We start from the raw sequence: 15,758 nt of genomic DNA on the forward strand, positions 1-15,758 counted from the left end.
CATCGCTTCAGACTTTTCCATAATTGTCCTGTTTAGTCTTTCAGCTCAACCATTGCTCTGATGAGCATAGGGAGCTGTAAAGCAGGCACGTGTACCGGCATTTTGTAGCCGTTCCAAAAACTCGGTACTAACGAATTCTCCGCCATTATCAAAGAAGTATTCTTTGACGGAGGTACCGTACTGTTTTTCCACCATTTTCTCGAAAGAATTCACAGCCGCAGCGGCATCACTCTTCTTTTTAAGAAAGTAGAGCCATACGTGTGGGGTGTGGTCGTCCAAAAAGGACATGAAGTATTTACACTTCTGGTAGGAATAAACAGAAAATGTCTTGAGATCACAATGAATACGATCAAAAGGCTTCTTCGCGCGTTTGGGGTTTTCGTCATATGACTTATCAGTCATTTTACCCTTCGCGCAGCCTTCACAGACATTTTTGTCCTTGGGTACACTTATTTTGGGAAAGTTCTTAGTGGAGTCCCTAAAATGTCTTAGAACATCGTCAGAGGGATGACCAAGGCGTCGATGCCAAAGGTCACTTGACTCTTGAAGAGTCGAAGATAACGTGCTAATGTCTTCTCCAGAGACAATGCGCGTATGCACCCAATACATTGGATGTCTGTTCGATTCAATTGAATCTGCCCTGGCTTGCAGGCCATATGATTTTTTAGGCAAATCAAAGAACCGAAGGACTTTAGCTGTTCCTTCTATGGTCATGCCGGACGACAGGAGTTGTCCCATCGACATTAATCGAACATGTAATTGTTCCATGTATAGAACAGGATGGAGTCGGCGGACTTCATGTCCCAGATCCTCGGAGTGTGAAACCACTTCTACGAAGACTGTTCCAAAACCGGTGATAGGCACTGTGGTAGTGGCAGTTTGTGAAATAGGTCGATTATTCTCAGCAAAGTCTTGGTAACTTGCGAAATCAGACTTATTGCCAGTAAAGTGCACACTAGCACCACTGTCCATTAACCAAGCCGTTATGGCTTCTTTCCCCTTTTTGGGTTTTTCAGTTCCTTTTCCTTTGCAATCTGGACAACACGCGAAATGAGATAGATATTTTTGGTATACATCATGTACAAATGAGTAGTAAATATCTACAGGGAACTCCTCCTCCTCCGGCCGGTCGACTGTTGAGTCGTTGTCGTCTCTAGATGGGGTAGTCCCTGTGGGAATCTCAGTGTTATTTATAGTCCAATTGCTAGAACTAGAACTTACTTGCCTGTCAACGAAATGGTCATCGTAGTAACCATCATAGAGATCCTCATCGTCTTCTCCGTAATCCACACGTTCCTCAATAGGAACATCAGGAGACTGTTCTCTCTGATCATCAAAGTTTGGGATATCACCCCATTGCTTTGGTTCCGGTCCAAATAGCTCATTATTAAGCTTTTCGATCTCCGGAGATGTGATCTCACCATCAACGACCATGTGATCGTCAATAGTTTCAGAGTTGGCGGGCGGAGTCTTCAACCTTTCTGCGAGGGAGACATCCGAAGGAATTTGTAAGCTGTTCGTGGCAACGCTTTCCATGATCTGGAGTGCCTGTGATGTAGGCTTTACACCAATTCTGGAAGCTAGGCTGCGTGCGGCAGCAGGAGCCGGGTATGGCGCCATGCGTGTGTCCGGATTTCTCCAGGGCCCAGCCGGAGCAGAGGTACGGGAGGAGATACTTCCTCTACCGTTGATCTCGATGATCCTTGACGTGGTGGGAGCTGGAATTGCCGGTTCGAGAACCGTCAATGTTGATGCCATAAAGACATCATCCGCTAAGGCTGTATTGCCTTGTGCATGCTGCTTGCCTTTGCCTCGTGGGGCACGCTTACGAATTCTCTTCTCCTGATTATCACCCTGAGACTGTCCCTGATTAGGGGTCTTCGAAGGATGATAGTGAGGGTGTTCCCCTTTTGGTCGGATCGCAGTATTGCGTTCAGCCGACTGTTGCGGTGCCCGGGAAGGGCCGGTCTTTGGTGCAGGCTTAGGGTCATATGTCGTACCCTTTTTAGGCTTTTGCCTGTCATCCAGATTACCAAACCGCGCTCCCCAACGATTGCGGATATCAGCGGAGATAGCCTCCAGCTTCATGTCATCAATCTTGGTCTTGTCTCCATAATCATTAATAAGGTCTTGATATATGGAGGGCGGTTGATTGGGCGATACCGCAAGGGGTAAACGTGAGAATAAGATGAGACATGCCATGGTCTCGGATACTAGATCCGCATTTTCGACCTTTTTGACATGCTCGTAGATGGCTCTAAAACGGGCCAGCTGAGGGGTAGGATCCGAAAGATCAAATTTGAAGGTGGTCAGACGTTTGAAGTCCTCCATCACTTCAACAAATTGAACTTTATCGTATTTTGCTTTCAGATCATCCCATGCCCCCTTCGCGGTCTTTCCCTTGACTGTTTCCCAAATAGATGGGATCAAGGAATTCGCGATGACACCTAGTGCCTTGGAATTCTGCTCCTTAAAGTCTTTCATCGCTTTTTCAAACGACGAAGATCTTTACGACCAGCGTTGGAATTGGATTTTCCACAGCTCAATTTGAGCTGCGTTAACAGTTGTTGCCGGAGCAACGGGGGATGGGAATGCAGGCTCTCCTTCAATTGGAGAAGGGGCCACGACATCTCCAGAAATAACCCCATCAACGCCAGTCAGGAGGAATATGGGAAGCATTTTGTCAGCCCATTTACGATAGTTAGAACCATCGAATTTGGGGAATTCGGAAACAGATACGGTTGCTTTGGAAGACATTCTTAGTGCGCTTAAAGTTTGAGCCTGTGACAAGAATAAGTCAGCAAGGCTTTTCTCACATCCTGAACTTAAAATAGAAGGAAACAGTTGGGCTGGTCAGGCCCGATCAATCTCAAGATCAGATCTAAGATCCAATCGAGATTAAGATCTTTTGCACACTCATCTAGATCGCCAAAAATAGGCGTTATCTTTCAGAGCAGCATGGGGCAAGTATTGTCCCTAGGCCAGTGCCGTCGACAGCAAGGCTAACAAGCCTGCGTCGTTATGGCTACGGGGCCCATAACCTGTTGAGCAGCATAATGTGCCCAAAACTACTCTACACAGTCTATGTACGCAGTGGCTAAGGACTTGACTTAATACTTACCCTTTGGGTCGTGTTACTTGAGTTGTAGCTACTCGAGTGGGTTGTGAAAACCGCTTGTCATTAGAGGGCGTTAGCGTCGCCCTTATATACACCTAGAGTGCGTTACATGTGACTAGTGACAGTAACTACTGTATAGTACTTAGTCATCTATCTACTTAGTAATCTATTCACATGACTTATCATATGACTCTGAGAGTCACACGGTCGAATGTGAACTTTATTAATAATAGTCGTTCAACATTTGGCCCTCAAATCCGCATTGTTTTGGGCCTCAAATCCGCAAAAGCGGACAATGATATTTAGACCTTCCTAATTGGGAAATTTTTTCTCCCTGCGGGGCATGAAAATTGATTGCGGCCTCGGATAATGCCGGAGTCACGCTTTCAAGTGTTTTACTGGCAAAATGCCATTGTTGGTGCCTAATTTACCCCAAAAAAGCTCTTTTAGGGCAACGTTTCCCATGGACGACGTGATGGAAATTTTTTGAAAAAATCTTGTCCAATTGGCCCTAAAATCCGCAAAAAGCGGACAATGCTTGGGTCAAAATGCCCTCAAATCCGCCAAAAGTAGGACAATGATTTGGCCAAATTTTGGCCCTCAAATCCGCAAAAAGCGGACAGACCTCTAGGGGAGCTTCCCGGGTCCTGTCTTCAATGACCATGGAACGTCTAAATGAGGCGTTATTAGGAACCCTCGGACGTACATCATAATCCTAAAGCAGTCTCAGAACATCAGTAGGGTGAGGAAAAAATGCTCTAAGTCCCTCTTTGCGCATTACAAGTCATTGAAGCTATTAGGGGCGCTTCAATCAACCATAACAAGCCACCGTTGAACATTAGAATGGCCCAATCAAGCCAAATCATTGCGACAAACGATTAAAGCGCAAAAAATACACTGCAACACTCCAGAACTGATTTGAACGGGTCGAAACTCAGTTGACAGAGATTGAGCACAAGTTCAAGGTTAGTTCATAACTCACTATACTCGTTTGATATGCTATTCCAAGGACTAGCATGTCTATAGGGTGAAAGGGACAATTTGTACCTCGGCGCTCACCGTCGCGCCCATATGTCTAAAAATAGATCATCAATTTGTTGAACAGAAAAAAGAGCGAAAATGGGACACTACTTGCCTAGTATACACATAGTGTCATCGAAAGCAAGAAATACGGAGCTTCTAGATGGGTACTGTGTCAGAACCTGACGGCTGGCAGCAGAATGCACAATAGAAAGAATCAGGCGGTTGTCAAACGTCGGCCGTGAAAGTCTTGTTCATGGAGGGGTGTTAGCATGCTTAAAAACTAGCTGTAACGGTGTCGGACGTTCCACTTGGAAGTTGGTGTGACCAGCCTTCCAAGTTTACGGGGAGCTCGGAGGGCAACGCATTGGCTTCTGCCCTCAATTGTTATCTTGGCTTATGAATGCGTGAGCATTCAAATCTTGAACGGCATATAAACTTACGCACACGCCTTGGGAGCAACAAGGTAGAGATAAAGGTCTCTATGAACCAGCCATCCCTTCAGCCTAGAGGTCATCCAGGTACGGGGCATCCAGAAGCTCTGTAAGAATGGAGCGGACAGAGGAAGACGAAGTTGCTCCACACTCACCACAGAACTGAAGGCAACTAAAAGTCCGAGAAGTAAATAAACCGCCAGGCAAGAGGCAAGAGGCAACTTCGTACATCTGTTCACACATGCGGATCCGTCAATCGGCGACTCTATATGCCAGAGGTCGTGTTAGAGAATCGAGATACTGTCATGGAAAGTCAGAAAATGCGGTTTGTGTGCAGCCCATATGATGCGTGGTGTAACTCACCAGAAACATGAATCTTCCAGCAAATTCTAGTCTCACACGTCCTCACGCCATTCGTCTACACGCATATAATATACGCAGCACGAATGTCTAAATCTAGCAATTTAAAACAAAAATACTCTTTCCTTCCGCCGGATTTTTCAAGTGCAGGCATTGAAACACTGGACAATTTCCTCCTTCAAGTTGCATGTGTTCACAAGCGTTTCTCCTTAAGTCAGAGTTCTGGAGCCGGATAACAAGTGTGTACTGTAAAGAACTTGTCAACAATCCGCAAGTCTGGGTCGTAGAATTATACACCCACCAATGTGAACGAAAACCTAGTCTTTCAACGAGCTCGACAAGTTAACGGCCGTTGTGGGGAGCACGAAAGAAATGCGGCGAGCCCGGGGGCACCTCTTGCCATGGTTGTTGTAGCTCGGCAACGGAAGCGATGTTAAACGCGACGCAACCGGACGACTCGTTCATTTTAGGTCTTTTTCCATTTCGAGGCAAGACAACCTATTCAGTCAAGGCGGTTCGCTTGCATCGGACTTTTTTGACAGAAATGGCCTCTGTGAAACCGTCAAAAACATATTTGTTTGTAAGCCCAATGTATTAACGTACCATGTAGAACCCGGTGACGTATTCGGTGAGGTTGCGATCTGGCGGCCGAGGCATCTCATAAATATGTACATAATTACTGATACTAGAGTGATCTTACCTGATGAATATATTGCGCGATGTCTTCAATTAAATTTAGGGATCCAAACGAGGCCCATGCCTGGCCCAAACACAAGGGTCTCAAAGCATGTATGATTGAGCGTAGCTGAATGGAAGTACGAAAGTTTTAGAACGCGTCGCAACCGAACGTCGACATAGCTTTGTCCCATTTCGTTGTATTGATACCGCCCTTTCGGCGTCGGAATACTTAAATCAGTCTAATCTTAGAGCAACGTGTCCTGAACATGCTTGAACTAGCTTTCAGTGCACTGCTCCATCAAGTAAGCTTCTTTGTAATTTTCTTTCAGCTCGGAGAGTAAGAGATCAGAAACACAGAGGTGGTAATATAATATGTTACCACACACTGTTGTGGATACTGCATTGATTCATCTACTTATCCCTGACCTAAGAGTGACAATACACTTCATGGGCTGCGGCTTGTAATCTTTAAATTACACACCCCTTCGTTTTTGGATTTCAGGCGGAAATTAAAAAGGAAGTGGGTTTAAAAGGCGGTACTTACTATACATAGAAAAAGTCGGGAGCGGCTGCTATGCCAGCTCACCGTCACATTATAATAGATCACATTACAGTGACTTTTTGACATCTGGATTACTTTCCACACTGACAAAGTTCACTTCACCCGTATTCTACTCTCCAATCGGCATACTCCGGAATAGAACGTCTTGGCATAAGTCACTATAGAGAATGCAATGGTGCGGTACGATTAGTATGAGGTCCAACAGCAATCTGACAAATGCTCACTCCAAACCGTAAATTCTCAAGTGGCGGACAGAGTAACTTACACCACCGTTTCTAGATATATTTATTCTATTTTTAGCCAATCGGTTGTTCATATTGCCTGAGGGGAGGAAGTGATTATGAAGACACGTTTTGTTCATTAGGCATCCTGACGTTAAGGAAACCTACTTCTGCCGTGCTCGGCTTCCACATCGTGTAGGACAATAACTAAATTTGGAAGACAGGCTTAGCGCCAATAGAGGCTTGTGAGCATCATGATTATCCACGGACACGTCGGCCATGCCAGCAACTAGACAAAGAAGACATGTCATCATTTTTGAACTCGAATTTCATTGAATCTGGGGACTCCACTCCCTCGATCGTGAGATAGATTTTTCTAACATGGTAGTGGCTAAGAGACGTTCAACTAGTTCCTCGCGACCTGCTCGTGACATGCGCTTGCAGGTTCCTCTGGCAATCTTCTTTTGCATCTTGGCTGGAAAAGCGATTGATTTCTCTGATATGGCATAGTGCCTTGACACCTTGACATCCAGCAGACATGCGGTACAACGGGTCATACTCGGCTGCATATCAGGCACCTTCTAGAGCCTCATTGTGCACTTATCGTGCAGAGTCATTTCCATTTGTCAACCAATACTTGTCAGAGGTGCTACAGAGCGGAGGTTTTTGAACCTCTGATGCATTTGCTCTGCCTAGAAGGATTCAGACAAATGAGGTGATAACTGTGATGCATGTTTTTCCTTCAAAGGGAAACCAGTGTTCTATAGCTTCCCGATGTAAACCTAACTACAGAGAGCATTGCGTTATTGGAGAACCCTTAACTCCTTTTCTTTGTAGTGTATATTGTACCAGTGAGGACCAAAGACACCGTTTACTGCTGTATAGCTGAATTAAACATTAACACTTGGCAAACTGCTCTCTATGTTATTAAAAACCCATGAAACAGCATCTCCTTCAAAGCAGTTTTCCCCGAAGCCGACGCCCCGAAGAAAGAGTATTAAGTGGGTAATGTATATCACACAAATTACGTAGGGCCTTCTCCCTCGAGCTAGAAATAACGTGGGCATCGTACCCATATATATCTCAGTCCCAACCAAAAGAACCTATCGCACCCAGAAACAGTGAAAACATGATCGTCTGACTCCGGGGTCCGGCATCCAAACACTCCCTAACGCATCACATTCGGAAATTGTAGTTATCGATCAGTCTTTGCGAATTTTCAATTGGAGTAACAAAGATTCGTTCGGGAATATAGAAGGTTAACACTCCGGTTCGGCTTGAACGTGCTCTCCTCGAGGCGCAGTCAACCGAAAAATCTGAGATAGGAACCGACAATTTCTCAATACCGATGTTATCAAAGTATGAGCCAGGTGATTCCTAATGATTCTGGTGTAGAGGTTATCTCACCAGTAAGAATGATAAACCATTGAAAGTTAGTCAAAAACTTCTAACTGACATGATCCAGCCATACCACGTTGTTTAGCCCCAACATCGATTCCACTTTCATCTTGATCAGTGAGCTTCTAGACTATTTTTCCGTATGGAGCTAGAAAAATGTGCACGCACTGACGCCTGCTGAAGATTTCGATAGCATCGTGGCCGGAAAATCTCTGATAATCTTTGGTCGGACTTTAGTCCATCAACCCCTGGTTTCATTCGAACTTGATGATGTGCGTGCTTTCCTCTTTCATCATTTCCCACAAAGGCATCACTTTAGCTCTTTTTCCAATTCTTTGACCATTTGCATCCGTAAAATCATTCCAGCCGCCGGAATCATATTTAGGCGTTCCCTGACCCCCATTTCCTCTATCGTTCTCAACCTCGCTCTCATCGTTCAAGCACAGTCGTCCTCACGCCCACACTTGTACACAATCATTACCCACCTAATGGCTACTCGCTATGTGCTCCCTTACTTCCTGGAAGACAAGACAGGTCGTCTCGATGGATCAGAGTTTGTAGACCTACATGATCGCATTCACCTTGTCTACAAACGCAAATCTCGCGACGCATCACGCATCGTCTATGAGTTATACGATATCACCATGAACACATTCGAAGCGTTTCACGTTCCAGTGGTGACACTTTGCTTTGGTGCAGATCATTCGTTAGGAAGTGTTTGCTTTGCGCCGGGATCTGCGGGAGGAGGTGAACAATGGATGCACATGGGGCAGTATTTGTCACAGGTTAACAGTATTGCTGGGTTAATATTTGGTTCTTGACATATCTTGATGCCCTTTCTCAATTTGATTTTGTGATTTCAGATCCAGACTCAGGAGATTTTTCGCATCAGACGGCAACGAGTATAGGTGGGGGTATAGATTGGCTGAAGGAAACGAGTGGACGGTGAGCCAACTCTATAATTATGTCTCGTCGTATACCAGAATGCTTAACTTTTTGTTTTGGAAATATGATAGTGCACTAACAGCAGTGGCACAATTGTATCCCATTACAATCTCAAAAGCCCAGGGGAGCCAACGTATCCCGGCTCTTCAGGATGCATGCTTACAGTCGAAGAAGATTATGGACATCTTGCATGTGGTATGGCTGACAGATTCTTTCTCTCAGTAGCAACAATATATCTGATATTCACCCTTCACAGAAATGCTTGCTACTGTGATGATAATGCGCCATATCGTTGAATACGACATATCATAAGATTCTATGTATATACACCCTAAACATAAGATGTGCGTTTTCATTTATCACTTAGCGATGTCGTACAACATGGACATGAATATGGATAACAACTCCTCTCCAAAGCTTTACAATAACTTCTTTCAAATATTGTTGATAACTTGCCTTACACATTTCAACTGTAATATATCCGTCAATCAATCATCAGGTACTGGATCCACGATTAGATTAGATTAACTTTTTGCTCCGTCGGCCGAAAGCCCTTCGCAACGGCTAAATTTCTAATATTTTTGAAAATATTCCAAAGCGACAAAGCCATATATAGATATTTATACTATATTTCTTACGAATTTCCCCCAAATGCCCATAATTCTGTCATCGTTCATCACAATTGGCATCGCACACCTTCTCTTTGCACTGCCATTGTCAGTCCTCATTTCCTCTAGTGCTGAGGATATCAGGACTATGGGGAATGATGAAGCCATGAAATTCCTTCAAGGTGAGTGCAGCAGTAGACTCTACTGACACTCCGCGTTACTAATGAGTTGTGAACTATACCTCAAGGAGGGCTGTTCAATGGTTCCAACTTCCAGAACTTCAAGGATGCCATGTTTATTGCATCTCAGGGCAATGTACAGGTATCAACCACGGATACAGATGCTACTGCAGGTTATAATCACCTTCTTTCGATCCATTTCCGCCTCATTGATGTCTTATTCGTACAGTAATCCGTAAACTTGCTGATTGGTTGACTCCCCTCAACTTCAGGGCAATCCACCGTGATGCTCTCTCCAAGAGCATCCATGGAACTGGCGAATGGTTGATCAAGAGCTCACAATTCAGCCTCTGGGTTGAACATCCGAATAGCTCATTGTGGATAGAGGGAATACGTGTGTGGCTCCTGGATCTATCTCTGCCTGTCGATACACTTATGCTTGTATTTAACAGCTGGCGCTGGAAAAACAGTTCTCATGTAAGAATCTACTTTCCACATAGCTACAGCTAACTTGTCGGTGTTTTGTAGGTCCATCGTCATTGACTACCTCGAGCATCAACTCTGTAGTGATAATGAAACTGTCGTATATATATACTGCAGACACGACGACGAGCGCTCCATAACTGAGCTTCTAGCATCTCTGGTGAAGCAACTTATAGAAAATACGGACATGAATTCTCCTGTTTTTGCTCTGGTGCACGATATCTATGTCACGCACAAGAAGAGGGCAACTCTTCCGAACAAACATGAGTTCCTAGCTCTGTTGCACAAAGCATTTACCTTGTTCAACAAAGTCTACATTGTTCTGGACGCATTAGACGAAGCTCCAAATATCCACCAAGATCTTATTTCTACTCTGGCTGGTCTTCCTGCTTCCTTTCTCTTCTCATCACGGCCAATGCAGCTGATCGATTTACCTAAAGACACTATCATTGTGTCGATTGGGGATCACAATCAGGACGATATCGAAGTATTCGTTCAGTCTAAGCTTCGGGAAAACTCGCATATCTCACGCGTTCTGCGGGGTCACGAAGAACATGTAGATGATATATGCACAAAAATCCATAAAACATCTGATGGAATGTACGTATTTTAGTACTTTGTTGTCGTTAATGAACAATTGTGTATCTGATGGTTGTTCCAGGTTTCTTCTCGCTGCTCTTCAAATCGAATCGCTTCGAGGATGTGGCACCTTTAAAAAATTATCAAAAGCCCTTGATCTTCTGCCAGCTGACTTAGACTCCACATATCGCTCCGCGCTGTCAAGAATCGACAACCAGGAAGGCGACTTTCCTATCCTCGCGAAACGAGCCATTACTTGGCTTATCTACGCCCATAGACCCCTCACGGCGGCAGAGCTGATGGTCGCACTGGCAATAGAGGATATTGACATGCCGTTTGACCACGACAACATCCCTCCACAAGATCTCATTGTCGCTGTATCGTGTGGGGTGATCGAAATTCAACAGGGCAGTGGGGTTATCCGCCTCGTCCGTAAGTCCAGATATGCTGTTAGACTGTGTACAAGACCGTCAGAAATTGACGAATTACAGACTACACAGCATATGACTTCTTCAGAAAACATGCAGAAAGCCTTGTTCCTTCGCCACATGCATACATCTCTACGAGCTGCATTATCTACCTGACCGCTCTGGGATTTACCAAAGGAAAAATCTCAACAATAACACAGTTTTGGAACTTTGTGCGACAAGGTCGGTTGATCGACTATGCATATCGCAACTGGATTTTTCACGCCCGTCAATGTGGGGATGAATCCTTTCCATTGGAAGCAGTCTCTAAATTTGTGCTGGAAACTGCTAGATATCCTGTTTTGTACAACGATTGGGATATGGAATTGTTCAAACCTTGCCATGTGGTTGCGTACTATGGCCTTCCAATTCCATTGCCATGGAACGATTTCTGTCGTTCGCGTACCTCCGACTATCATACTCCTCTCACTCTAGCTGCCACGAATGGTGTCGATACTATTGTCAACTCACTTCTTTTGTGTCCGGATATTGATATTAATGCGCAGACTCATTCTGGGGAAACTGCACTCATGCTCGCCTCTGCGAACGGCCATCATTCTATTGTTTTGGCTCTCCTGGCTTGTGACAATATCGCCGTTAATCTATCCAACAAACTAGGCTATACAGCACTCATCCAAGCTATTAGGAATGGCCACCATGCGACTGTCGATTGTCTCCTTGCTTGGAAAGGCATCAATATCAACGGGCAAGTTGGGAATGCGATGACTCCGCTGATGTACGCATGTATGGGTGACGAGCAAGATATTGCAATCAAACTTCTCTCGTTCGACGGTATTGACGTTAACGTGCGTGATGGGCGCGGGGACACAGTAATTTCATGCGCCATACAACGTGGTCACCAATCTATCATTGACACAGTGCTATCGCTTCCTGGTATTGACGTGAATCCAACAAATTTACGAGGGGACACGCCTCTTATAATTGCATCTGAAAGGGGCAATATTGCGGTTGTCAAAAGGTTTATCTCTTTGCGGCATATCAATATAAATCACCAGAATGTCTATGGCCATACAGCACTCATGCAAGCAGCATCTCAAAATCATAATGCCATAGTTACAACCCTCCTTTCTTCTCTAGAAATCGACGTTAATCTGAAGGATTATAGTGGACGTACGGCACTTATGCATGCAACTCAGTTTGGTCGTTGCAGCGCCGTTGCTGCTTTGCTGTGTAATAGGCATGTTGATGCCAACGTTCAAACTCAGGAAGGATATACGGCGCTTATGCTTGCTTCTGGAAGCTCCGAGCAGAACATCAGTACTGTGAAACAACTGCTGTGCTTCGAAGGCATTGACGTCAATCTACGTAGCATCTACGGAGAAACAGCTCTTATGCGTGCCTCGTCTAGAGGTCACACGGAGATAGTGGGTTTACTTCTTTCGTTCCCAGGAATCAGGATCGATATGGAAGATAAACGTGGACGAACAGCCCTGTTTCTGGCATGCCAATACGGCCATAGAGCCGTCGTGGACTCTTTGCTACAATTTTCAAAGCGACATAACATCACCATCGGCAAATTGAAAACCATTGACGGTGCAACACCACTTTCCCTTGCATGTAAGGATGGGCATTCAGATTCAGGCATTATGAAACTATTGGACATTTTGCCTTGCCTCCGAGACATAGATATTAATCTGGATTATTCCGAAGGAGAAACAGCCCTCATGCACATGTGTAAGCATGGGTATGAAAATACTGTCAAGGTCCTCTTGTCACACCCCAGTGTTGCCGTCAATCTACAAAACAGCAATGGGGAAACTGCGCTGATGCTTGCCTGCAGAAAAGGACGAATTGGTATTGTAACAGCCCTCCTCTCTGTTCCAGGCATCGATGTGAACTTGAAAAATAACCATGGCAGTACAGCGCTCATGTACGCCTCTTGGTATGGCGCAAATGAGGTTGTTGATGCTTTACTATCGTTGCCGGCGATTGATACTAATGCATGCAATAACTTTGGAGATACTGCACTTTCTTACGCTATAACATATAACCATAAGATTGTTGTTGATGCCATCCAGAAACATACTTCAGACGACAATTGTAGCCCAAAGAAGGATACCTAACTCTGACAAGTTGAACAGTAGCAGAAGGAGCCATTAGAATAACGTCTTGTAAAAATTCATCGGGATACATCTGAAGCGAACAAAGCCAATCCTCGTTTTGGCTGGCTTGGTCGATTCACCAGATCACTCATGTGGTCCTTTTATCAAAGAAAAATACTCTAATTGTTACTATTTTTAAGTAAGATAAGGTGAACGTGCGTCTGCTACAATATTTAGCACGACAGCTGGTCCTGGTAGAAGTGGAGGTGAGATACTGATAAAGTTGCGAGACAACCCTCACGGCCACGTCCACGCATACCTCGTCCGTCCCATCAATTATGCTTGGTCCACTCATTGATGAAATGATGGGATCACCGTAAACGCATTGACAAAGTCCACGCCATCAGAACCGAAAAGGAGTCACATGAAAAAACAGAATATCCTGAATTTGAAATTTAGCACACGAACTCATCGCAAGGAAAACACGATTTCGGGAGGTGCGGTGATTCTTCTTCTCTCCCTGTTTTTCCCTTGGGTTGTTGCTCTCTGCTAATATCTCTCATATCTCAGTCGAACCAAGTTCGACTGCGTACCTTTCTGCACTTGTGACCTCCTGGGTCTGGAAACGCCCACGCCCACGAGCACAGTCCTGCTTCTTCAGGGTTCCGCGGGCTTCTATAGTTGTTTCGACGACTTCCTCTCAGGGTCTACATTGTACGACTTCAACTCACCAGTGGCCGACTCGACGACGACGACGACGAAGGTCGATCGTTTTCTCATACAAAATCATCCTCAATGGCCTCATCGATCTTGAGTATTTTCTCGTGCTGCCTGCGCAGGACCCCTGAATCCTCCATCTCCCCATACGTGAGATTTTCGGTTGCACGTCGTTAGTTGCTTCTAGGTGCTAATAGTCGCGTAGGATAATGGGCCTGACGAGCATTCACATCTAATTCCAGCGACAGAGGAGCCTGATCCTACGCCGTGAGTTCCATGCCTCTCGTCCTATTCTGAATGGGGGTCGGCAGGATGGATTCTCACCAGGGTGTTCTGCAGGTCGTCGCCGAGCGGTGCATATGTAATTGATCAACAAAGGATGAAAGAGAGGATGGAGAGGGTCGTTCGCGCGAAAGAAGGGTATGTGCTCATTTTTCGACCTTGTGTTCCATTTCCACCTCCACCATCGTCCTTCAATTTTTCTTCGTTTGCTTGAAATAGGTTTCTTAAACTAACCACATAATTGATTACCCTTCTATCTTCTCATTTCTTCCAATACATCCCCATTTTATATTCTGTCCGAATGTTTGGGTCGCACTAACAGCAAAATGGTCAACGTCGCCGCTCGTCTCCCGTTTAACCTGCACAACAAAAAATCAAAGCATTCCTCGTTCTCGCGGTCGGGTACACACCTAGAGAGATCGACGTCGACGTCGACGCCGTCCACATCCTCGCCTTCGCGATCAGCATCTACATCCACAGGCACCTCGCGTTCGACGCGGAATGTACACCGACCATCGCTAAACTTCACACCGTATTCGACTGGGAATGCGCATGGGAACGTCGGCGCACCGCTGACGCCTGCTACACCTGTGTTCCCGGCGTCGGTGCATGGAGGCATGCCTTCCCGCTCCTCGTCACGAGGTTCGAGGGACACATCGCTGCATGATCACGATTTCGATGACCCGGACAGGCCCATCCTCAACGTCCGGCTCGTCCGTGGGGTACCGTTCGCACCCTCACACTCATCATCATCTGCGGCAGCAGCGCGAGGACGTGGCAGGGGTCGCGGAGACGCGTTGCATATGGACGGAAGCAGGCTGCGTGGGCGGCCAAAGCGGAAAGATATGGAGGGTTCACCGGATCTGAGACAAGATCACGAGGCGGGGCAGGCATTAGCGCCCGCGCACGAGCCATCCCGGTCCTCGTCGCGCTCGTCTGGGGCGTCGACGAGCTCCTCATCGCCATCGCCATCGCTGGCGTCCCCGTCGCCCGCTCGCAAGTTTACAACGGCTCCTGAATCTGACACAGAGCCGGCTGAACGGCCAACGTTGTATATCTCGCCTGTATCGATGAGCGGCGTGGGCTTCAAGCTGCAGGACGCGGGACCCCTCATCGTCAGCTGGGGCGACTGAGTCGGTGAAAATGTTTTTGGACACAACTCCAAACAACCTTTGACAACAGGCGATGTGTGCTCTTGTGCACACATCCTTGTCATCATCATATCTTGGCAGGTCGACGCATGTCGGCTTTGAGGGTCTCCAGGACCCTCACAACCACCAAAACTACACCTCCACCTTCCTTTGCCACCAACGATCAATATATATCGCATATATGCGCGTCTACACATTCGTTACGCATGTTTCGTTATCGGGTTTACTCTACTCACACCTCAGTTCTTATCTCTACTCATTCCTTTCAAAATCTCTACATACCCGCAATCCGAACTCGTACTAAATCACCGTATTCACGTACCGTATAGCACACTCTCAATGTAACGTCAATTGCTCATTTCCGATCTTCCCTTTTCTTGCCATTGAAACCACTAGCCTGTTACTTAAGTGTATTTTTTTAACACAATATTGTCCTTGTTGCCGGATTTGAGGCTTGGGTGCAAGACGACGACGGGCGCCTACAGGGACAAGG

At 45.9% G+C, this 15,758-nt stretch overlaps 3 protein-coding genes across 3 annotated transcripts; all 3 read left to right on the plus strand.

Moving 5' to 3' along the window:
• Positions 1 to 8,279: 8,279 nt before the first annotated feature.
• Positions 8,280 to 9,048, plus strand: JR316_0001608 (uncharacterized protein; the record flags this gene model as incomplete). The annotated part of the gene is made up of 4 exons (XM_047887410.1): positions 8,280 to 8,593; positions 8,655 to 8,736; positions 8,808 to 8,931; positions 8,993 to 9,048. The coding sequence occupies 4 exons, from the start codon at positions 8,280 to 8,282 to the stop codon at positions 9,046 to 9,048; spliced, it is 576 nt and encodes a 191-aa protein (XP_047752333.1).
• A 339-nt stretch (positions 9,049 to 9,387) lies between these two features.
• Positions 9,388 to 13,136, plus strand: JR316_0001609 (Vegetative incompatibility protein HET-E-1; the record flags this gene model as incomplete). The annotated part of the gene is made up of 7 exons (XM_047887411.1): positions 9,388 to 9,526; positions 9,592 to 9,696; positions 9,753 to 9,917; positions 9,976 to 10,000; positions 10,052 to 10,606; positions 10,668 to 11,017; positions 11,077 to 13,136. 7 exons carry the CDS (start codon positions 9,388 to 9,390, stop codon positions 13,134 to 13,136), a joined length of 3,399 nt encoding a protein of 1,132 aa, XP_047752334.1.
• A 1,304-nt stretch (positions 13,137 to 14,440) lies between these two features.
• On the plus strand, positions 14,441 to 15,247 carry JR316_0001610 (uncharacterized protein; the record flags this gene model as incomplete). The annotated part of the gene is made up of 1 exon (XM_047887412.1): positions 14,441 to 15,247. The coding sequence occupies one exon, from the start codon at positions 14,441 to 14,443 to the stop codon at positions 15,245 to 15,247; it is 807 nt and encodes a 268-aa protein (XP_047752335.1).
• Between the last annotated feature and the right edge of the window lie 511 nt (positions 15,248 to 15,758).

Source organism: Psilocybe cubensis, chromosome 2 (genome assembly GCF_017499595.1).
Source record: "Psilocybe cubensis strain MGC-MH-2018 chromosome 2, whole genome shotgun sequence".
In the NCBI taxonomy this organism is placed as follows: Eukaryota; Fungi; Basidiomycota; class Agaricomycetes; order Agaricales; family Agrocybaceae; genus Psilocybe; species Psilocybe cubensis.